Source organism: Rattus rattus, chromosome 9 (genome assembly GCF_011064425.1).
Source record: "Rattus rattus isolate New Zealand chromosome 9, Rrattus_CSIRO_v1, whole genome shotgun sequence".
In the NCBI taxonomy this organism is placed as follows: Eukaryota; Metazoa; Chordata; class Mammalia; order Rodentia; family Muridae; genus Rattus; species Rattus rattus.
Genome location: NC_046162.1, coordinates 73,817,815 through 73,841,315, shown reverse-complemented (window position 1 = coordinate 73,841,315; position 23,501 = coordinate 73,817,815). Strand labels below are relative to the sequence as shown.

At 41.2% G+C, this 23,501-nt stretch overlaps 1 protein-coding gene and 2 pseudogenes across 7 annotated transcripts in view; 1 reads left to right on the top strand and 2 right to left on the bottom strand.

Moving 5' to 3' along the window:
• Tlk2 (tousled like kinase 2) overlaps positions 1-23,501 on the top strand; it is a 93,391-nt gene that overhangs the window by 67,948 nt on the left and 1,942 nt on the right. For all 7 annotated transcript variants that reach the window (XM_032914370.1, XM_032914373.1, XM_032914369.1 and 4 more), the window contains 6 exons: positions 3,481-3,572; positions 10,871-10,960; positions 13,321-13,490; positions 14,470-14,608; positions 19,327-19,438; positions 22,426-22,533. In XM_032914370.1, the coding sequence (XP_032770261.1) occupies positions 3,481-3,572; positions 10,871-10,960; positions 13,321-13,490; positions 14,470-14,608; positions 19,327-19,438; positions 22,426-22,533 (711 nt within the window). The remainder of the gene's footprint in view (positions 1-3,480; positions 3,573-10,870; positions 10,961-13,320; positions 13,491-14,469; positions 14,609-19,326; positions 19,439-22,425; positions 22,534-23,501) is intronic.
• Positions 2,308-2,401, bottom strand: LOC116910737 (annotated as a pseudogene).
• Positions 6,385-6,738, bottom strand: LOC116910486 (annotated as a pseudogene).

Genomic DNA, 23,501 nt, shown 5'->3' with positions numbered 1-23,501 from the left:
CCTAATTATAAATTATGTTGAGGGGTTGGGGATTTGGCTCAGTGGTAGAGCGCTTGCCTAGGAAGCGCAAGGCCCTGGGTTCGGTCCCCAGCTCCGAAAAAAAGAACCAAAACAAAATAAATAAATAAATAAATAAATTGTGTTGAATTTTATCCTGGTTTTGTCCTTCCCAGTGCATTCATATTTGTTGAAAATGAGTATGTGTTCACTTTAGTCTTAAATTTTTTTTTGGACAAAATATATTAAATTATATCTTTAGAATTTTTTTGTGTGTGTGTGTGTGTGTGTGTGTGTGTGTGTGTGTGTGTGTGTGTGTGTGTGTGTGTGTGTGTGTGTGTGTGTGTAGAGACATCTGTAGATGTTAGTGGAGTTCTTTAAGGACTTCTTCCACCATATGAGTTCCCAAGATTGAACTCGGGTTTTCCGCATTAGTGGTGAGCACCTTTACCTAAGACTGAGCCATCTTGCGGGCTTCAAATTGTTTCTAATGTGGAGGCTTAGCTTTCTGCTTTAGAGAAGTCTCATCCAGAGTTCTGGGGAGCACTGGATTTTAAAATTTCATCCAGAGTGCTCAGCACTGCATTTTTTTTTCCCCCAGAGCTGGGGACCGAACTCAGGGCCTTGCACTTGCTAGGCAAGCGCTTTACCGCTGAGCTAAATCCCCAACCCCTGCATTTTTTTTTTAATTTAATTATTTTATTTATCTGAGTACACTATAGCTGTCTTCAGACACACTAGAAGTCATCAGATCCCATCACAGATGGCTGTGAGCCACCATGTGGTTGCTGGGAATTGAACTCAGGACCTCTGGAAGAGCACTCAGTGCTCTTAACCTCTGAGCCATCTCTAGAGCACTGCAGTTTTAAAAGCTGTCTTTATTTAACACTTTCTTAGGGCCCACAGAGTAACGACCACTGTATCTACAGCTTGATTTCCACAAGTAAGAGAGGCAGCCAATTTTAAATGTCTACAACTCCACATTGTGTTCACCAATAAATTATCTACATATTTTTCATGCCTGGTTATAAAATGCAGGGGTTGGAGATTTAGCTCAGCGGTAGAGCACTTGCCTAGCAAGCGCAAGGCCCTGGGTTCGGTCCCCAGCTCCAAAAAAAAGAAAAAAGAAAAAAATAAAATGCAAAATTGATTTATTATGTGATTTTATAGTTGTGGAGTCCTGTTTTGTAAGGTATAGAGATGTGGTCTCTGCTATTATGATTTATGTTTATTCAAGTGTTGTGGTTGAGAAATCTGAGTAAAACAAATGCCTTTGCTTCAAGTAGAAGCAATAAACAATTGTGTTTTATTTGTTTCCCCTGGGGTTTAAACCTAGTGCCTCTGGGTGTGCTGGGCATACATTCTGTTGCTATATATACCCAGGTGGTTTTCCCTTTTTAAAATATTAACTTTTTATTTATTTAAAACAATATATTTATGTGTATGAGTGCTTTGCAAGCTGTATGTACATAATGTGTGCGTGGTACCTGTGGAGGCCAGAAGAGGTTGTCAGACCCCTTGTTCCAGTTATAGATGGTGGTGGAAATCAAGCCTGGGTCCTCTGGAAGAGCAGTCAGTGCTCTTAGCCAAGGAACCATCTCTCCAGCATCTTGAACATTAATTTTTATTTATGCATTTATTGGTCTTTGGAGCCCAGATTTGTCTTGAATTTACATTCTTCCTACCTTGCCTCCTGTGTGTTGAGATTACAGGTGTGTATGCTGGAACTGGCTTAAATGTTAGGGGTGTGTGTGTGTGTGTGTGTGTGTGTGTGTGTGTGTGTGTGTGTGTGTGTGTGTGTGTTGATATGTGTATACAATTTACCTTTTTAGAACAACACCACCACCCCCACACCCCCACTACCACCACTCCCGTTTTTATGATGTTTTCACACTGTAGCCCAGACTGGCTCAAATTCACAGTGTAATTGCCAATTGTTGGCAATTCTCCTGTCAGCCTTCCAAGTACACTACCATCTATGGCTGCTTTAATCATCTTTAAGTATGTATCAGCGGCATTAAGTGCGTTCACACTGTTCCTGTTAGCACTGTTTACCATGGCTGGGCCTTTGGGTCAGTGCTGTTTGCTTTCAGTGTATTATTTATACTTACTCACACTTCAAAGTCTGTGTGGGAAGGCTACCCACAGACTCATGCTCACCTTTTGTTTGCAGATAACACAGTTGAGCTTTGATGAGATAGTTTTATCCTAGCTTCTTAGAAAGGGTTGTAACCAGGGAGGGCATCGGTAGTGTGGTGACAGCTATGTACCTGATTTTTCAGATCACCTGTGTAGTGATCATCAAACAGTAAAAAACAGTTGTTGCCTTGGCCAGTGCGTGTTACTAGGCTTGAGGCTTTCCATCCTTGTCAAGGTCCATGCTAACCTCTCCTTTTACAAACACTATTCCTCCCACAGATAAGTTCTGTTCAGGATCTTTCTACACCTTTTGTTGCATTTGATAAGCATTAGTGTTTTCACAGAGTAGGTACAATATAACCTAATTGTTAATATCTTGAAATATTTTTTACAGTAAAGCCATAATGGTGTTAGATGCTTCAGAGTGTTAGAAAAATTGTTCCTCATCTCTGAAGGTTTTTCTGCTATACACTATACCCATTTTGCTCTAGCATGGCAAGACCTTTGTTTTATAAACAGCCCCCTGTTTAATACATTGCTTTCCTAGAGATGCAGTGGGAAGACTCGTGGACCACTGGCCACCTCTGTTCCCTGTGGGAGTGCTACACACTTGTGTCTCTGTGTGCACAGATGGAGCAGCACTGCTGGACCAATGCTGAGCCCACTGGGCTGCTGCTCCTGAGGAAAGCACATCCCTGTGTGCTGTTACTGGGATTAAGACTTTGCTTTAATTTAGTTGGTAGTTGTGGCACCAAATGTAAGGCTGGTGTTTTTGTTTTGTTTCTGTTTCTGTTCTTATTTTAGTAAACACATCACAGTAAATTGTGGGATACTTTTGTGAATGGTCATACCAATGATCATATCCAGCTGGGTTTTTTTCTTATAGGAAGCAGTCAGTATGTGTGTGTCCCAAGATTTCAAAAGGAAGGAGACAGTGTTGATGCATGTGAGTTTTCCAGGCTAGCTGAGAGGTGAGAAACAACTTCAGGAAGAAAGGTCTAGGTCAGGAGGGATGACATCCAGAGTGAGCGAGCATTGTTGGGAGCAAGCGTGAGAGCATGGAGTGGCTTTCTGCTTGTGGTGTTTGCTTGAGTTTGTCCTCTAAATCCCACGGTGCCAGTGTGTCTGGAGACTTCTAAATTATCTGATCACAGTTTTCAGGAAGAGGGTTGCAACATTGGAGCAAGTACGTGGCATGTCGTCATTCATTGCGGCTTTCATTTAATAATGTATTTTGGACTTTGTGTTGGTTGATTTGTTAACTAGAAGCTTCAAGTGAGTTCCCTGTAATTCTTGTTAGTATTTATGTAGAATATAATTTATTCCTTTTTTTTTTTTGAATAGGCGTTTGATCTAACGGAGCAAAGATATGTAGCTGTGAAAATTCACCAGTTAAATAAAAACTGGAGAGATGAGAAAAAGGAGAATTACCACAAGTAAGTGTTGCTGAAGTGTCTGATGTTTCCACAGACATTAATGATAGCTAGGCTGTGTGCATTGTGAAAGTGCTTTGGATGAATTATTGTCAGTTTTCTTTAATTGTCCTTACTGTCCCAGCAAAGAGAGCAAACTCTGTGTCTTACCAATGATAAAACTGTACTTAGAGAACCTGAGACCATCAGAAGCTGAGTTTAAACACAGCCATCACTTGGTCAGGGCCTGTGTTTCTAACTCCCTTCTGTTGTTTCTAAAGACAGCTACAGTAAACTAGGCCCCAGAAACCATGTTTGTCTGTAGGAACTCAGTGTAATTCCCTTAGTCGAATGGGAAGGAGACAATGGGACTGGAAGGATGGAGTTTTAGTGAGCCTCAGAGGCACATGCTTGACTTGAGCCCCTTAGTACTGTGTTCTTCCTTCCTTTGGCCCAATCATTTGCATATCTCAAATTTCTGTGTTTCTAGTGCGCTATCTACTTCCTGTGGTTGCCTCTCTTGAGAATGCCAGTAAGATGGCAGCCCTTTCCTGTCCTTGGGATTGCAGGGCTAAAGAGTGATTTCCTTGGAATGAATTGTTACTACATATGCAGCCGTGGATTTCTTTGTTCCACTGATGTCAGGTTTTGTCATATTCCCTCCTGAGCTTCTCAACACTGGAGTTCATGGCTCATTTGTTTTGGAATCTCCAGACTTACTTTGCTATTACATTTCCCACCGAGCAGTTTTGTCTCCTTATGGTAGATAACAAATATTGAGTGAGGAGGTTCTGTCCCTGAAAGGAGGAAACAAGCCCCTTTGATAATAACAAACGTTTTGGTTACAGAAATAGCCTGGGCCTTAGTATTTTGCTTTTTGTTTACTTTTTTTTTTGTTTGTTTGTTTTGGATTATTTTTCTCATAAGACTTTGGAGGAGAAAAAAGTCAGGTACTTCCTCATCAGATAGCTCTCTGTGCCTAGACTGGGACAAGTCTTGCTTTAGACCTTTTTACACTGTGGGCCTGGAAAGTCTTTCTGTTCCACACTGGTTGGTAGCAGACCTCAGCACTGCATGAGAGAAGCAGGCTTTAGGCAGAGTTAGGACAGGGGATGATAAATGTCTCATGTACAACTCCCTGTGTGCACAAGATCACATGACAAGCAGCTGCAGTCCAGATGTTCCTGAGAAGCCAGATAGAATATTAAAAGTGCATTCCAGTCACTTGACATTGGGAATATATGGCATGCAGCAGTGAATGCCAGGAACACTTCAGAGAAGGAAACCACATGTTCTGACCAATTGTAAATGAAAATTGTTCTGTTGTCTTGAGACTTGCAGCAATGGTTAATGGTGTTGATCTAGGATATGCATCTCTCTACCTTTAGATATCTTTGGAACCTGTTAGTAGTTTACCTGTCATTGGCTACTGTAAAACAGTTATTTCTAGGGACCAAGGCAATCTTGAAAACATAATTTCTGTGCTGGGATTTGTGTATATTTGGCCAAGACATAAACTCAGCTCTAGCTTTTTGGCTGACCTTAAGGGAGCTGTGACACTGCATACCAGAGAGACTTCGGAAGGTAAAGCCAGGCCCTGGTTCCTCCTTGGCAAGCAGGGTGAGCCTCAGTGATTAGAGACTGAGGTATTTTATTTTAGTATTACTTCTTCAAGAGGGTCTCATGGTGTAGACTAAGCTGGGCTCAAACTTAAAGCAATTCTCCTGCCTCTGTCTCCTCTTAGTGGTAGGATTTTAGACATGTAGACCATGTCCAGCCAAGTGGTTGCCTTTCATTTCTACTGGAATTAGAGCAAGTGAAGTAGCTGGAAAGATGGCTCAGTGGCTCAGAGCACTGTCTCTTTCAGAGATCCTTAGTTCAGTTCCCAGCACCATATTGGTTGGCTTACAACCATCTGTTACTCCATTTCCAGGGCACCTGACACTCTATTCTGGCCTACATATATACACACACACACACACACACACACACACACACACACACACACACACACACACACACACACACACACACACAGCACTGCCCATACACCCCACACACACATACATACACATAGACTTTTGTTCATACATATAAATAAAAATAAATCAGAGAGAAAGGGATAGACTGATAGACACTGCCTCCTTTGTCTAAACTTTTTGTCTTTTTTTTTTTTCTTTTTTTTTTTTTTTTTTTTTTGGAGCTGGGGACCCCAACCTAGGGCCTTCGTTTGCTAGCAAGCGCTCTACCAAACTTTGTCTTCTAACCAGAACTGTGTGTAGTATTCTTTTTTTTTTTTTTGAAGTGTTAAATACTCTTTATTTGATATCATACATAAACCACAGTAAATGCCTTTCAGTGGTGAAAGGCAGCATCATTGATGTAGGGAATTCTAATTAAAACAGCATTGTCAGGAATAGTTCCGTCCTGGTGTTTAGCATTGCCTGTCAGAGGCCAGTGAACATACACTGAAGCACGGGTGAGTCTTCTTGTTTCTGAGACAGTGATAGAATTTTCCCAGTGTTTAAACATATTCACATACCCAGTTATATAAACTAAATACAAAACCATTCAATAGGTTTGCGGCGACACCCCCATATTTATGGAAAGTAAAACATTACTAATCAAGTCCAATCTTTTCTTGAGAAAGGGAGAGCAGTGATAGCATTTATACAACTGGAAGTGTTACTTTAAAAAAGATCAATCCACTTTATGACAAGTCAGTTTTACTTAAATCGGGGCTGTCCTACAAAAACATTGTTAGCCATTCATGATCTGAATTTGGTGTATGAATTAAATTATGGTATACATTAAAAGTCATGAGATACTTGTTTTGTAATAAATAAGGCAGTGGAATTACTCATTAGTAGCCTTTTTAAGATAAGCTATTAGGTCTGCCCTTTCTCCCTTCTTCTTAATTCCAGCGAAGATCATTTTTGTTCCAGGGATATACTTTTTGGGATTTTTCCAAATACTCCATCAAGGTATCCTCTCCCCAGGTGATGCCTTTGTTCTTGTTGGCGTCTGTGTAAGAGAATCCAGCAGCTTGGCCTGTCTTCCACCCAAAGAGACCATGGATGTTTGGTCTAGTCTTAGGCTTGCCTCCTTTTTCCACAGTGTGGCACTGGGCACACTTCTGAACAAAAATCTTATTGCCTTTTTCAACATCACCCATTTTAAATTCGGTCCGGGCTGGTCAACAGCACAAACGATCAGACTCTTGAACAGACGTCCCGTTCTCTGTGTGTAGTATTCTTAGTGTTTCCTCTTGAGGCTGGTTTGGGGGAATCGTGGCACCTAAAATAGATTGCCAGTGGCCATTTCTCAGTTGACGTATGACTTCCAGTTTTGCCTGGGAAGAAACCTTCAACACTTCCACATTTGATTTTAAATTAACTAAGTGATTGGAAATCCTGCTTTGAACTGTGTACTATAAATAATGACCAGTCGGGGCTGGAGAGACTGCTCGTTAGTTAAGACGTTTGCTCTTGCAGAAGACCTGAGTGTATTTCCTAGCACCCATATGGTGCTTATAAACCATTGTCACTCCAGTTCAATAAGTAAATCTGTTTTTTAAAATGGGTGAATTGGCTAAGTGTCATTAACTTCTCTGAACTTGACTTGGGTCAAGTACATAATAGGTTTTGAAGAACGTTTTGATAATTTAGTGTCAGATTAACATTGAAAAGGACGTGTGCTTAGTAACATTGCCCTGCCCAGTAAGGTCTTATTAAATCGTTCTTCTGTTTGGGAGATAGTTCCCACTTTTGTTTGGAGCAAAATAATCTTTTCAGTTAAGAAGAACCCTAAACAAAATAGAGCATTCTTGCATTTGTTGACTTTTGAGTCCTATGCCTCTCTTTAGGGGGCGGGAAAGGGCATTAAGGACAGGCTCCTGTGTGTCCCAGGCCGGCACTATGCTAGGTGATAATAACCTTTAACTTCTGCCTCCATCTCCCAAGTAGGATTATAAGTATACAACATCCATCATACCGAATTCCTTCTTCTATAAGCATGGTGTAAGCTTGGTATATTACTCCTGCAGTATGAAAATGACAGGTTACTATTTTTCTTTTATTTATATAAAGGGTGGGTGAGGCAGAGCTGGGGTGGTAATATGTGGTCTGCGTGTGCATGTGCATATTCATGTGGAAACTAGTGGTCTTCTCAGTCACTGTCTGCCTTAGGGTTTTGTTTTTTAATTTAAAAAAACAAAACAAAACTATGACCATGTGGGTTTACAAGCACACGTTTAAATGCATGTGAAGTGTCAGATACATCCAACCATGCATGTTCCAGAGACAGAACTCACATTGTCACAGAGCAAGTTCTCTTTCTGTTGAACCATTTCACCTCTTTTTTTTTTAAAGACAGAGTATCTCACTGTATTTGGAGTTTGCCATTTTAGACAAGTGTCTTGGTCAGCAAATCCCCAGATCTGCTTGTCTCAATACCCACAGGCTTTTTATATGGTACAGGGGTCTCAGCCTGTGTTCTTCAGCCTGCATAACCAACATTTACTCACTTAATCATCTATCCCTCCCTGCTACGTTTCTTTAATTTTCCAAAACATAACAAAAATCTAAATAGGAAAAATTACATATTAAGCAGTCTTAATTAGTAAAAATAATTTATATCTATTTCTGTATGTATTTATATTATTCTGGGCTGGACAGATTGCTCAGTGGTTAAGAGTACTTGTCTGCTCTTTTCAAGAGGTCCTGAGTTCAGTTTCTAGCACCCACAGGCTCACGGTGGTGATGCCCTCTTCTGACATGCAGGTGTGCATGCAGATAGATCACTCAAATACAGAAAATCGAAGAATAATTTATATCTGAATTCATATGTTCTTATGTAATAGCCTTTAAATATTCAAATAGAAAAGCAAACATTTCAGAAATCTGTTTACATCATTTCATAAAAAGAAAAAAGAATGCATTTTGTTGTATAAATTTCTCTGCTTTCTTTTTTATAGTCCTTTATTCTATTGGATGCTAACTGGAATGTTGATTGTGAGGGATACAGGTCAGTCATGCCTTACTCAGTCATGCCTTGCTGGACAAGGACAGCAATAGCCTGAGAGCCTGACAGGGGCTGTGTCGGACTTGCTATTAGGGAATCCTGTAGTTGGTGAGGACATCAGTGTAAATTGTGACTTTGGATCTCATTCTGTAGCCCAGCTGACTTTGAACTCCTGCCATTCCCCCTGCCTCAGTGTGGTAAATGCTGCTGTTCCTGGGTATGCTACCATACCTGGCTTAGATAATGAAAACTTTGAATGACTTTCATTCTTAACTTTCTCTGCTATTGTTTCCTTTGTTTTCTATGCATTTATGATGAAAAATAATCTGTACTTTGAAATGTGCAAAAGTTACTCAAAGGAGCATGTAATTATATTCTCGAAGTTTGCTTAACCAGAAGTAACTTGAACACTGATCTCTTTTAGACCAGAGTTGCACATTGTTGCTGTTTTTTTGTTTGTAATTTTATTTTGTCAAAGGTAATATTGCACTGAATTCTCAGTCAAGCTGTTTTGGTGAAATGAGGTTTTGAGCCAAGGCTGTGTGTGCTTTGTACCCACAGAAATGCATCTGTAGATTTCTCACTCAGTGTGTCTGCTACTTCCCTGCCTTAATGTGGGCCTGCCATTTCTGTATAGAGAGACAATGATGATAAAACGAAGCATTTAAGTTATGTGCTTTATGTGTACTTTTTGATATGTTGGAACATACCAGCTTCAGAAACCACATTTTTTCATTTATTTAATAGAAAATTTCTCTTATCTGACTTCGGCCTTAAACGAAACATCTCAAATGGTGTTAAGTTAAAGCAGTTTCTAGTTACTATCTATAGATAAGAACCACTTTTAATACCTTTTAATAAATATATGATGTAAATGTGTCTGTGTGTGCGTCACTCTCTGCATGCATGTGTGCCTCATACTGTGTGTGCAAGTGTATGAACCTACATGTAAAGACTAGAGGACAGCTTTATATGTTCCCCAGGAGCCTTCACCATGGTTTTCTGAGACAGGGTCTCTTATTTGACTTCATCAGTGAGCCCCAGAGACCCATCTTTCTCTGCTTCCCCAACACTGGGATCTTAACCATTGGCCACCGCACCCAGCTGTCTTGAGCTCAGGTCCTTGTTACTTGTAAGACAAGTAGTTTGCTGACTAAGCCGTCTCCTCAAGCCCTTGCTCGATCTTTGAAAATTCTTTGGTAGCTGATACATATCTCACTTTTTAAACTAGAAAGGTACGTACGTTTTAAAGCTTCTTTAATTAGATTTATTTTACTTGTTAGGAGTGTGTGTGTGTGTGTGTGTGTGTGTGTGTGTGTGTGTGTGAGCACTCTGTAGGTCAAAAGACAAATTGTGGGAGTCAGTTCTCTCCTTCCACTGTGTGAGTCTCAGGAATTGAATTCAGGTCACCAGGTTTGGTAGCAAGACTCTTACCTGCAGAATATCTAGTGGTCTAAAAAAATCGTTTTGTTTTGTTTTGTTTTGTTTTGTTTCGTGTTGTTTAGTTTCAGGTGAAGCCTTTTGTGGTGATTGATGGTTGTAATTGCAGCACTATGGAGGTAGAAGCCAATGTCAGTAATCCTTCACCACTCATCCACCTTAGGGACAGGGTCTCAGTCGGTCCCAGAACTTGTGACCATCTTCCCAGGCTGCTATACAGATGGACTACCATGCCCACTCAGAATTTTCAGAGGTGCTGGGGTCCATGTTCTGATCCCCATGCTTGCATAGCAAGCAAGCACTTAGTCATTATACCATCTCCCCAGTCCCTGGAAGCATCACTATAGGAGAGAAGACTAATTTTTAGTGTTGGGGATTAGCATAAAAGAGGTGTGGTTGTCACAGAAGAGTTGGCATCCATTCATTTAAGAAATATTTGAGGGCTGGAGAGAGGCTCAGAGATTAATAAGCACATGGACTACTCTTTCAGAGGTCCTGAGTTCATTCCCAGCACATGGGAACCACATGGTGGCTCACAACCATCTGTAATGGAATCCCATACCCTCTTCTGGTGTGTCTGAAGAGAGTAACAGTGTACTCACATACATAAAATAAGTAAATGTAAAAGAAAATACTTTTTAAAAAAAAATATTTGAGCACCTACTACTTTCTCAGTGGCAGTAGATAGAAAAGATGAGTGGAAGTAGATTAGGTGCGATGAGAGTGATTAGGTGGGTTGACCAGATGCCTCTAAATGGAGCAGAGAGTGGACCTGTGGGAGTGGGAAGTGCTAGAGAAGTGAGGGTAAGTTCTGACCAGCAGGCCAATGCTTGCTTTTTATGCTTCCATTGTGTTTACAGGCATGCGTGTAGGGAATACCGGATTCACAAAGAACTGGATCACCCCAGAATAGTGAAGCTGTATGATTACTTTTCACTGGACACTGACTCGTAAGTCCCACCCCTTCCCCTTACTTTATCTTCTTGACATAATGAATCCTTGTGGACTGGAGCTTAGATCTGTTAATTTATAGGCAAATATTTATAACAATTCAGATTTGGATCAGCCAGACATCTCTTGACTAAAGGATGAGGACACTTGTATGCTGGTAAAAACTGTCTTGACAGAAAGTTAAGGTGATTGTCAGTATTTGTGGCATAAATATTTCCATTATGTCCAATGTTAAGATACCAACTTAAAAAATTAGCGAACTTTATTCTAATTTATATACCATAAGAGTCATCCATCACAATTGAGTGGGTTTTCATGTGTGTCACAGATCTATATGGACATTATCCAAAGTCATTTTGACATTTTCACTCTCAGAAGAAACCTGAACCTTTTTACTGTCACTTCTCCATTTTACTCTCCCTCTGTTTAAGCAGACACTGCTATCTGTAACCTTAGAAATGGTGTTGGGAACAGTTTCACATGTGGAATCATGTAGTACGTGGTCCTTTGTAACTGATTTATTTCAGTTAACATGATGCTTATCCATCCATGTGTGTCTGTTGTCCTTATTTGTTTATCCCTTCTTACATCCAGATTTATCAACTCTTCTTAGTCTTGCATAGACTTGTCTGCCAGCTCACAGTGTTCCTGAAAGCGTAGCAGTCAGTCCTTACCTAGGAACTGGTTCAGGCTGGTGCTGTCATGGCACTAGCAGGCCTAGTGATCGTGAGTATAGACTGTTGAAGAGAGCCTCAGCCCACTCTGGAGACTGAGGAGCCCAGCCAGCCTTAAGTACCATAGTGTCTTAAAGCAGGAAGGTTTACGTGACAAAAGTAAAGAGAGCCCAGTGCTGCAGGTTGGAATACAGGTTCCTGGGCAATAGGATTTTAGAATTGGGAGGGGGTCTTAGGGTTCAGCCTTTTGGAGTATCAGAAAAACAAAATTATTTGTGTGAGATTTTGGTCCTCTTGATAATCCTGTGTGTGGCAGTATACAGGTCAGTAAACTGCAGCGCTTTTGGGTTTATTCGGGGCTTAGGGATATTTCAGTGTTTGGAAACTTTTAGTTGCAGATAGGCCTGAGTCAGAAGAGCATAAGATCCCTTAGGCCTAGCCTGTAGATGGTACCTCAGTCTCCAGAGGATGTCCAGGAGTTTGGTCTATCCACCTGGAAGCTCTCTCAGACAAGCAGCCCATGTGTAGACATGTATCCAAGAAGAGGGTCTGACTCATTTCAGCCTCTCAGATAAGAATGAGCATTTTGAACGGGCTCTCAGAGCATTAGCATGCCTTTCAGGTGTCATAAAAAGTCTAGTCTATTGTTCAGTCCTGAGGTTCTGCAAGTGTGTTTTGTAGTCAGTTGCAGGGTGGCTTGAAGTTCAGCCTATAGCTGCTCACCGCTTCCCCTCATCCCACTGCACTGGGAGGCATCTCTGGTAAGCCTTGTCAGCAGGTGTTCAGCTGGGTTCACCTAGTGGGTATGCACACAGCTCTGGTTTCCCTTGTGACCTGATTTCTCATAGCACCACCTTCATCCTCTGACCCTCTGGTTTTAAGCTGCTAACAGCTTCCTGCTGTAACTGGTCACTAGGGTGTCTTACTGGACAATTTGTCCTCTTAGATCTTCAGCTTATGAATCAAAGCCTCTGTCTTCAATATTCAAGTGGTTTTTATTCCCTGGTTAAGTCCTGACTGAGAAACCATAACCTAAAAATATTTTTTAAAGTATTTTTATCTCTCAGGAATATTCAAAAAATATAAGGAAACATCAATTTGAATAGTTGGGGGGATAGATGCATTACTTGTAGTACCAACAATGGTGTGCAGTTTTAAATGGGGAATGGATGATATATTGACATAAATATGAGTAAAAGAATTCATCCCATATGGAACACATTTGTGTAACCTTTGGCCAGACATAGTATACAACCAGTTCTTGACACATGGGCAGAACCTCTTCCTTAGTGTATGCATTCGGTTTTAATAGACACATGCAAGGATAATTGTGTGATTATCACTGTATAATAATGGACATGTGCTAAGGGTATTCAAAGGAGACCCTGCTATAAGAGGATGGCTAGCTCACACATTATAGTTCTTGTCAGTGTTCTTAGAAGAACTATGCCATAGTGAACTTTGGCACAGTTGATGCCAGTATGGAGATTGCAGAAGCTCATCTCCAAGAGAGCAGTTACCTCACCTCCTATAAGCTTTGGCGGCTGATGCGGAATAGAAGAGTGTTTTAGGAACAAAGAAGAAAGGAATAGAAGCTGTAATACCTGAGTTTTCACTGAGAGTGGTTTAGATAGTTTTAATCTGCTTTCTACTCCACTGTTAAATGCTGGTTTATGTGCCTTCAGGTTTTGTACAGTATTAGAATACTGTGAAGGAAATGATCTGGACTTCTACCTAAAGCAGCACAAATTAATGTCGGAGAAAGAAGCCCGATCCATTATTATGCAGATTGTGAATGCTTTAAAGTACTTAAATGAAATAAAACCTCCCATCATACACTATGACCTCAAACCAGGTATGGCTAACTTTGTGTCTTTTAAGTGACCTTTAAGTTTGTTAAGAATTTGACAGGAGCTATGAAGACCCAACAGTACATCACTATAGATGCCTGGGCAGGTGTGAGAAGAAAGGAGTCCTGGGCCACCTGGTGCTAGGGGTGGGTGGATAGGTGGGTGGGTGAACAAGTTAGATGAAATTCTCTGGAGAAACAGTACCTTTGTGTGTTGAACGAGGAAAATGAATGATATCATTTAGGGACAACTGTTTTGGCAAGTTCCATTTTGGCTTTGTCCCATTATTCACATATGCAGTAGTTTATCTCAGGTCTCCCTGATAAGTACACATATGCCTCATTTCCTCAAGACCTGAGCAGTTTTATATAATTATCATTTAGCTTGGTAGGCATCAGGAAAAGGCAAGAAACTTTTTACTCCTTATCTTTTGTTTTTGTTAGGTGGCTTTTAGTTTGTTTAAATGTGTGTGCTTGTCATCTTCTTTTCTGTGGAGCTATAGCTTGGCCTTCCTCTTCTGTTGGCTGTGACCACTCACTGGTCTGTCTCTAAAGTCACTACACTTTCCTGTTGTAGGTGGCGCTGTGGCACCACTTTTGATTCCCAGAATGCTTTCTTTAGATCTCCCCCACCCCTACCTTCCTGAAATTGCTGTTCTAGGCTGGCTAGCATAGAGAGCACACTGAAAGTTCAAGTGAAATTTTCCCACCAATTTTTTTTTCATTTTCTTTCTGTTTTTAATCACCTGTACAAGTGATATTTTACTTTGGCAAGTCATTTTTATTTCCAGTGCCCAGTGTAGGTTTTGGCACATTAAACAGGAGATTCTAAGAAAATAGAAATTTCCAGTGGTCACTGAAGATTCTCCCAACATTAGAATTAGACTGTTATTCCTAAGATTTAGAGTTCACTGATCCCTTTTTGTGTGTCTTTTCTCTTAATAAAGAAATCTCTGTTTATTCATGAAAGTTTTTATCTTCTTAGGTAATATCCTTTTAGTAAATGGTACAGCGTGTGGAGAGATAAAAATTACAGATTTTGGTCTTTCCAAGATCATGGATGATGATAGCTACAATTCAGTGGACGGCATGGAGCTAACGTCACAAGGTGCTGGTACTTATTGGTAGGTATCTAGGTCTGCCCAGTCAGCTGCTGGGGATGTGTGGTGGCTCTGCTCTACTGACTCCTTAGTGATTAGCAATTAATCCTGTGTGGTTTGACTTTCTATATCAATTTCTCTTCTGTTTCCTTTCTGTTCTGGAAAACCCTTGAGAGAGTGCTTGTGTGGCCTGGAGATAAATGTTTATTACACTGTGCTGACTGTACAAGGTAGCAGAGAACAGACTTGCTTAGTTGCCTAAAAAATGGCCCTGGATTCTTCACAGTTCAAGTAGAATCCTCTCCTTGTGTGAATAGCATGAGGATTTGTTTCTAGGGTGATGATTTGTCAAGTCAAGAATTAGGAGTTGTAAAAGTCAGGATAAGACTAAAACCAAACAAATCTATACTATCCCATGAAATCTCTACATGACAGAGTGTGCATGGTTGAGCAGAATTATATTTGTGTCTGTTAGCATGTCCTGAAGGGATTGCGGCTCCTTCCTACTGAACCCCTGCCACCCTTCTCCCGGTCACCTGACCCCACCTAGCTCTGCCGCACAGGTCTGTGAGCACTCCTGCCTGCTATTGGCTCTTCACTATTAAGACCACAAAGCATACTGTGCCTGGGACATGTATTTTTGTGAGTGATTTTATGGTTTTATTCCCTTCTGAGTGATTACACAAAGCCACATTCTGCCTTAAATGATTCTTAACCCAGAGAAGCCTCCTAGCACAGAAGCGGTAGGTAGCATGCTGCAGCATCCCAGCCTGAGAAGACCCCGCAGGCTTGGAATCTTCCTAGTAATGAGGGGCTCTAGTGGAAGAGTACGAAGGGGCATGCCATTCAGAACACGGGGAATGAGTCCTGGTCTCCCAACTGGTCCTGCTGATTGTTAGGTGGACAGTGACTGCTTTTCTGTTTCTCTTATGCTTGTGAAATGGTACCTGTAGTCAAGAGTCAGTTTCTAAGTTAAAACTTTGAAAGTCTAGGTTTTAAATAGAAGTTACATTTATAGTGTTTACTCGCTGTGGGGGATATTATGGGTTAGTGTGCCTGTCACTAAGGGGCACAAAAACACACAGAATTGGTATTTCTGGGAAAGAGGTTTATACCTCTACTATATACTATATGAGTTCACAGGAACTTGCATGTAAGCTTTGTACTTGTTAGCTCTCCACCTCTCCACCCCCTCTCTCATATGTTTAACATAGCTATTAAGAATAATAAAATATACCTTATCTAGTAGTACACACTAATCCCAGTACTGGGAGGCAGATGCCAGTAGATCTCTGAGTATAAGGCCAATTCCAGGTTACCAGGTACACGGGGAGACCCTGAGACCCTGTCTCATTGCTACCTGGTGCTGTTTTTGGCAGTTTATTAAAAAAAAATTAAAAAAAAAATCATATAATACTTTGCCCCAAAGTCTCTTCTTAGATAATATAAAAGTTATGTCTATGAGCAAAGGTGGAAGCTGGTTGATGGTTACTTGGCTGTCTGAGTTTTCTGTTTTAAGCATATCTGAGTATTTTTTCATAGTGAAAAGTAAGATAGAGGATTTCTGAACTAGCTGAGGTGGTGTACACATCTGATCCCAGCACTCAGGAGGCAGAGATAGATGGGTTTAAATGAATTTGAATCCAGTCTTGTCTACATAGTGAGTTTCAGGACAACCAGTGTTATATAGAAAGACCTGCCAATAAACAAACAAACAAGTTAATGAATAAATAAATGAGTCCTAAGTAAACAAAAGAAGGTTTCTGAGGTTGTTAAATTTTTAGAACTTTGTCATAATCATTGACCTCAATATATTATCTTTTTATAATGATGACCCAAGGAGATAAAAACAGGCTGGGGGTGGGCAGGCTTATAATATTTTAAATAACTGTGGGTTTTAGCTATTCATTCCAGAATTGTACAGTTGATTAAGATAAATGAGCTTGGAGACTAGAGAGATGGCAGTGGTCAGACTGCTTTCAGTGTAAGCATGAGGACTGACCTGAGTTAGGATTTTAGCACTCAGAAAAAAAACCAGCAAAACCCATCCACATGTCTGCAATCTCCAACACTGTGGGGCAGAGACAGGAGAATTACTAGGACATGGCTCCAGGCTCACTGAGAGAGCCTGTTTCAGAGGAATAGGTGGTAGCTACCATGGTGGCACACGCCTTAATCCTGCCCCTCAAAAGGCAGAAACAGTGATCTCCATGCCAGTCTAGTCAGCATAGCCAATTCCAGGTCAGACACGGCTACATAGACCATGATGGAGCAGGACACCTGACAGTCTATTCTCACATGCACAAGTGTGCACACCTGCACAGGTTTGTGCATTCACCATACACTCTTGCACATATGCAAGATACGTGAGTAGGGCAAGGTGGGTCGTGCCTTTAATAACAGCCCTCAGAAGACTGAGGCAGGAGAATTGAAGCAAGTGTTTGATGGTGAGGTCAAGAGCAGCATGTCTGCAAAGTGAGACCCTCTCTTAAAACAGGCAAGGAGCAAGAGATGATGGAGTACAGGGTGTACGTGGGCATCGTTCTGAGCGTCACTCCCTCTGTGTGAGGGTGTGTATGGGGATAAGTATGTGTGAGGGTGTGTATGGGGATAAAAGTATGGGCTGGTTTCTTTACAATCCTTCCAAAAGCTCTTGGTAGGAAAGCACAATAATTGCTGTTTTCAGCATTATAAAAAAATTTAGTTTTTTTTCAATACTAGTCAATACAGAAAAATTAGTTTATTTCTTCATTTACAGATAGAGAAACCAAATCTTGGAAGTTGATTTACCAAACATGTACTGTTTAGTTGAACTGTCTTTTACATTCTAAAAATCTTAATAAATTAACCACTCTGCCTTGTAGATGAGTTCACTGCCCCTGTTTTTCTCTGTCAACTCTTTAGGAAAAAAAAAAAAAACAGTACATTTTTGCAGAATAAAAATAGATTTCAGCGGTCATTTTTAGAATCAAAGTTATATTTGTTATGCACCCAAAGCCATATTTAAGGTGATGTGTGGTAAACACCCAGCAGCTATAAAATCAAGGATCTGAGGATCCGAGTGCCGCTTGGAAGAGCTGTTCTTACCATTTTTTTCTTTTGTTTACATCTTTTTAAAAATATTTTCTGCTTCCTCTTTTAGTCCTAGTAAGTTCTTCAGTGTTTAGGATGGAGGGTTTTGTTTTGTGTGGCACTGGAAATCCACCCCACAGACCCATCACAGCTGAGCTGCGCCTTCTGCGTGTGTCTCAGGATGCATATACTTGTGAGATGGTCTATCGTAGGCCGCAGTACTCATCATCCATACGTCTGTTAGGAAAAAGACAAGAAATATGACAGTAAACACATGACAGTAAACACGTTTGACAGAGAATGTGGATGAGTGAAGAGACTTTAAGTTTAGATTTTTATATCAGGAACACAGCAGGATCCCAATTAAAAGGTTTTCCTTAGGCTGGACTTTGCTGGTCTGGATCTACAGAAATTCTTCTAATGTCTTCAGAAATCGGCCTTCAGCAGAGCTGTGGCTGGGGTACCAAGCATATTTCTTTGATCTCCTAGATGCTCACAGGTACCTTACATACTGACCAATTTGTTATAGGCCTCTACCCCTTAGATTCTTTTAGAGGCCAGTGGTGGGGAGAGAAGGGGTTTAGATGATGGTCTTTGTGTGGGTTTTACTGCACTGTTAGTCTTTCAGCTGTCTCACTCAGAGTAGGAAAATGCATCTTCTGATAACTCAGACTTTAGTGTCACTCTGGATTTTATATTGGAATTGTTGTGGTAAAAACTTCCAGAAGATACTGCCTTAAATAGGAGCATAGACTCTGCTCTCAGAGATCTCTAGGTCTTGAATTCATTTGGACTTTAAAACATTGATTAGGGTTGGGGATTTAGCTCAGTGGTAGAGCGCTTGCCTAGCAACCGCAAGGCCCTGGGTTCGGTCCCCAGCTCCAAAAAAAAAGAAGAAAAAATCAAAAAACAAAAAACAAAAAAAAAAAATTGATTAATTCAGGGACTAGAAAGGTAGCTCAGTGGAAGCTCTGAGTCAATCTTTAGCACTCTACAAACATCGATTTTTAGAGAAGTCAAACCTCTGTTCTTTTTAGCTGTGTTTGAAGCTGTCATAAAGGGATTTTGTTTCTTTTTTGTCACCTCATGTTTAAAAAAAAATATTGTGGCTGAATGTATAGCTCTGTGCTAGAACACTTCCACGCATGAGACCCTAGGTGTGATCCCAGCTGTCCCCATCACTACAAAATACTATCAACAACAAAACTTGTGAATGACAGACACTTGGAGTAGACACAACCCTGGGAAAGGAGGCTGGGGCAGGGGTGGGATGGGGTGGTCAGAGTGAAACTAGAGAGAATATTTACCTCTCCACATATAGAGAAATAACATTTTAATGCCACATGGAGACATTACTGCCTCTGTAAGTCCTAATGCGTGTCTTTCATTTACTTGTATATATTTCTAACCTGATAGTTGAATCTTGAGTGTTGGGTATAAGAGTGTGTGTGTGCGTGTACGTTTCATATAAAATGTTATTTGTTTATTGAGAGACAAGATCTTTCTCCTTAGCCTTGGCTGTTCTGGTTGTCACTATTCACAGAGTTGTACCTTCCTCTGCCCCTGCCCCTGCCCCTCAAGTGCTCAGTGTTACCTTTTTGAGAAGGCCTTTTATTTGCCTTTTTGTATATAACTTAGATTTATATATTTAATTTTCTGTTTTCTCCTAGGTATTTACCACCAGAGTGTTTTGTGGTTGGGAAAGAGCCACCAAAGATCTCAAATAAAGTCGATGTCTGGTCAGTGGGTGTGATCTTCTACCAGTGTCTGTATGGGAGGAAGGTGAGGAAGAAGGCGGTGCAGCAGCCTGGCCCACACCCTCCTCAGTGTGGGTTCTCCTTTGCAGTTAGTCATTGGAATCCTAGAAGGAGTGGTTTAAAGAACATACAGACTTCTCCGTACATGCTTTGTGTATCCCTACAAATTCCTGCCTGAAGAGCACCTACTGCACTCCCACGCCGTCAGGGACATGCATGTTGCAATTCTCAAATATAAGACATGTTTTCATTCTGATGTGAATTCATGTAAAATAGGGTGTTTTTTTTTTTTTTTTAAGATCTTGTTTTATAGCTGTGTTTGGCCTGTACTATATAGCACAGGCTGACCTCAGGCCCAAGGTTCCCCTTACCATAACCTCTTGAAACTGGTACCATAGCACATCTGTCTTGAAATCATTTAGTAACATGAACAATCTGCCCAAAAAACTTTCCCAAGCTTTCCAATAGGATCTGAAACATTCCCTAGATTTTATTTGTAACCACTTCATTAGATAAAAGCTGTTGTTAATAAAAAAAAAAAAGAAAATACTGTGCTTTGTGTGTGCTTGTGAAGCTTAAAAGTTGACCTCAGGTTTGACATTAATTCTCCATCTTATTTTTGAGTAAGGTCTTTCACTGAACTTGACTGGGCTAGACTAGCTAGCCAGCAGGTCCCCACATCTCCCCCCTGCTGGGACTACAGGCCATACTGCTACATCCAGCCTTTTTATCTGGAGGCTGGGAGTCAAAATCAGGTCCTTGTTTTTGTACAGTGAGTAAGCACTTTATCCACCGAGCCACCTCCCCAGACCTCTCATACTGTTTTGTTTGTTGCTTTTGTTTTGTCGAGACTGGTTCTCCCTATGTAGCCCTGGCAGGTTTGGAGTTGTCTATGTTTAGATCAGGCTGGCCTCAAACTTCCAGAGATTGTCCTACCTCTCTCTGCCTCAAGAGCACTGGGATTAAAGGAGTGAATCACCATATCTGGCAGAGATTTATTATTTATGTATGTGTGTGTATCTCTGAGTACGGGAGTGTGTGTGCCCATGGAAACTGAAAGAGGGTAGCAGATACTGTCCTTGTTTGCTTTCTCATGCTGTGATAAGCACCATAACAAAGAAAAGCCTATTTTGAGAGGTATCGTTTGGCATATCTGGATCATAGTCTACCATTGAGAGAAGTCAAGGCAGAAACCCATGGAGGAATGCTGCTTACTGGTTTGTTCTTTGTGACTTGCTCAGCTTGCTTGCTGATATCAGCCAGGACCACCTACCCAGAGTGACACTGCTCACAGTGGGCTTGGCCTGTGCACATGAATCTTGAATCCGGAAAATGCCCCATTGACTTGCCTATGGCATCTGATGGATACATTCAACTAATGTCTCCCGATGACTCTGGCTTGTCTTAGGTTGACAGAACTAAGCAGCACAGACACCTGAGCGCTAGAGTTACAGAGGTTGGGAGATGACTGACTTGGATGTTGGGAACTGAACTGGGGTTCACTACAAAAGAGGCAAATACTTTTAGCTACCGAGCCATCCAGCCACCTCTCTCCTCCTCTTGTGTGCTGAGAAGGTGGTGTCAGAAAGTGTTCCTCAGCCAGGTGTGGTAGCTCGTGGGAAACCTTTAGGCCCAGCTCTTGGGAGGCAGAGGCAGGCAGAGCTCTTGAGTTGAAGGCCAGTCTGGTTTACAAAGGGAATTCCAGGACAGCCAGGGCTATAAAGAGAAAATCCGTCATAAGAAAACAAAAAACAAACAAATAAATAAATCACAGAAAACCAAGGGCTAAGGTTGTAGTTCAGTGGTACAGTACGTAGCTAACATCTACAGAGCCCTGGGTTCCATTCCCACACTCACACAAACAGTATTTCCTCTCTGTTTCTAGTAAAGGTGTTACATCATTAGGACAAAAAATGATGGTGCTTCTCCTTGTGAGCACATCTGTACTCCCACATGTGTATAGCACACACATGCTACGGCCTGTTGTGTATTCATATTCCTTCTGCCTTCAGTATGTGTGTGCTCTAGTGTTTAGTTAGGCTGAACTTGGGCATAAAGCAGATGGGGATTTTGTAGGCCCTGTGAACTCTTAATATTTTTATTAGATTCCCAGTGCAGTCTTAATGTGGGTAATGCCTTCCTCTTTGGCCTCTTGGTCTTGAGCCCGCCTCTACAAGACAGAACTATGCAGAAGGAGTAGAGCTTAGTTATTTGTGTACTGTTTAATGTTGAATTTTTACTAATACTAGTGATAGAGGTTTTGTCCCATTATTTCAGATCTGTAAGCAGCGCTGACCTTTTAGCCTGTTTTTAAACTTTTTTTTTTCCTTGAGGTAGGATCTTTGTTATATAGTCCAAACTGGCCTAGAGCTCACTGTGCAGCCTTTGCGGGCTGTGCTGAGATTACAGTTGTGAGCCACCATTCCTATCCCTCATACTGGGTGTGGGAAAACATTTTCTCTTGTAACCTGCTTTTCTCTTTTTTAGATTTATTTTGTTTTTGAGTTTTTTTTCCTACATGTGCATATGTCCACTACATGAGAGCCTGGTACCTACTGAGCTCAGAATTGTACACTGGATCCCTGAAGCTGGAATTACAGATAGATGTGACCCATCATGGGGCTCTGAGAGTTGAACTCAGGTCTTCTGCAAGAACAGCAGTGTTCTTCATCTCTGAGCCCCACCCAAGACTTATTTATTTTTCCATCCTTTTTGTGTACATATTAGGTTGGCTAGTGGCACATAAATATGTATAGTCACCAAAGATGTGAGTCAGAGTTCAAGAGACAACTGGTTTCTTCCTGATTCGTTCCTTACCGTGAGCAAAGCTAGAGACAGGAGAGACTGCTTCTACCTCTCTGTTCTCCCTTGAGTGGCCTTAAAGCTCTGGGCCTCCCCATTAAGTGTGAGAGGTGAGAGTTAAAGGAGGCCATCCCCAATGTGGAGACTTTTCTGTGGTACTGAATTGTGTAACCAGAAGCCAACCTACTTTATTCTGTTTTTGTATGACAGCCTTTTGGTCATAACCAGTCCCAGCAAGATATTCTACAAGAGAATACTATTCTTAAAGCTACTGAAGTACAGTTCCCGCCCAAGCCAGTAGTAACACCTGAAGCAAAGGTAAGTTCGACTCACTAACCAGCAGAAAAGAGCTGCTTCCTGTGCCATTTCTTTTCGTTGGTCGTAACTGGATGAATATGAAATTGAGCCATTATTAAGCAGCAGGATAGGGACAAATTAGTATTCTTAAGGATAGTGGGTAGAAGAGTAATGCTTATGGTCTGTCCACCCCATCCCCACATTCAGTAAAGGAAATATTCACAAGCAGAATTCATTCACAAAGGCTCTGTGACATGTGACAGGGAAGTCTATGTGCACTTGGAAAGAGTTATACCTGGCAGTGTGTGTAGTAGGAAGGGTACCCAGTTTGATGCCTGTAAGGGAGGGTGGTTTGTTTGTATGTAAGACTACATAGGAGAAGTGATACAGGAGTGAGTGCTAAGGTCAAAGGTAACAGCCCCCTCTCCATTTCTGATGGCACGGTTGGAGTAGGTCTCAATGTTGAGATGCTATTTGATCAGTATCTTGAGCAATGTGTAAGGGCCAGGTGTAGATTTGAGGGAAGGGTGTTCTGCAGGGAAGGGGCAGGTTGTAGAAGAGGTGCAGAGCCACTGTGAAGTGAACTGTAGGAAGCAGAGGACTGTGGTCCAGTTGCTGTTTTAAGAGCCTACACAGGCACTATGTGAAGAGACATCTATTTAGTCTGTGGCCTGAGAGCCTTTCATGTGCTCACCAGGAAAGGCTCATTATCAAAGCCAGGAGTTCCATGTTCCTGTCGGTGACTATGTCTCTTAGCTTCCAAATACGTTAATACCTGTGTCTTCAATTTTGAAAAGCTAGAATTGCCTCTCTATCTTTATATTTTGATAATTAAACATTTGAAAAAATAAAAAGTCAATCACTTGTTGCATGTTTTAGGTTTTCCAGAAACCCATTTTGTCTCACTTACTCATGCTGAAGTCTGAACTCTAGGCCATTTGCTTGCTGACACGCACTGTCTCTAGCCCCATCCTTCACCAAGTTTTACT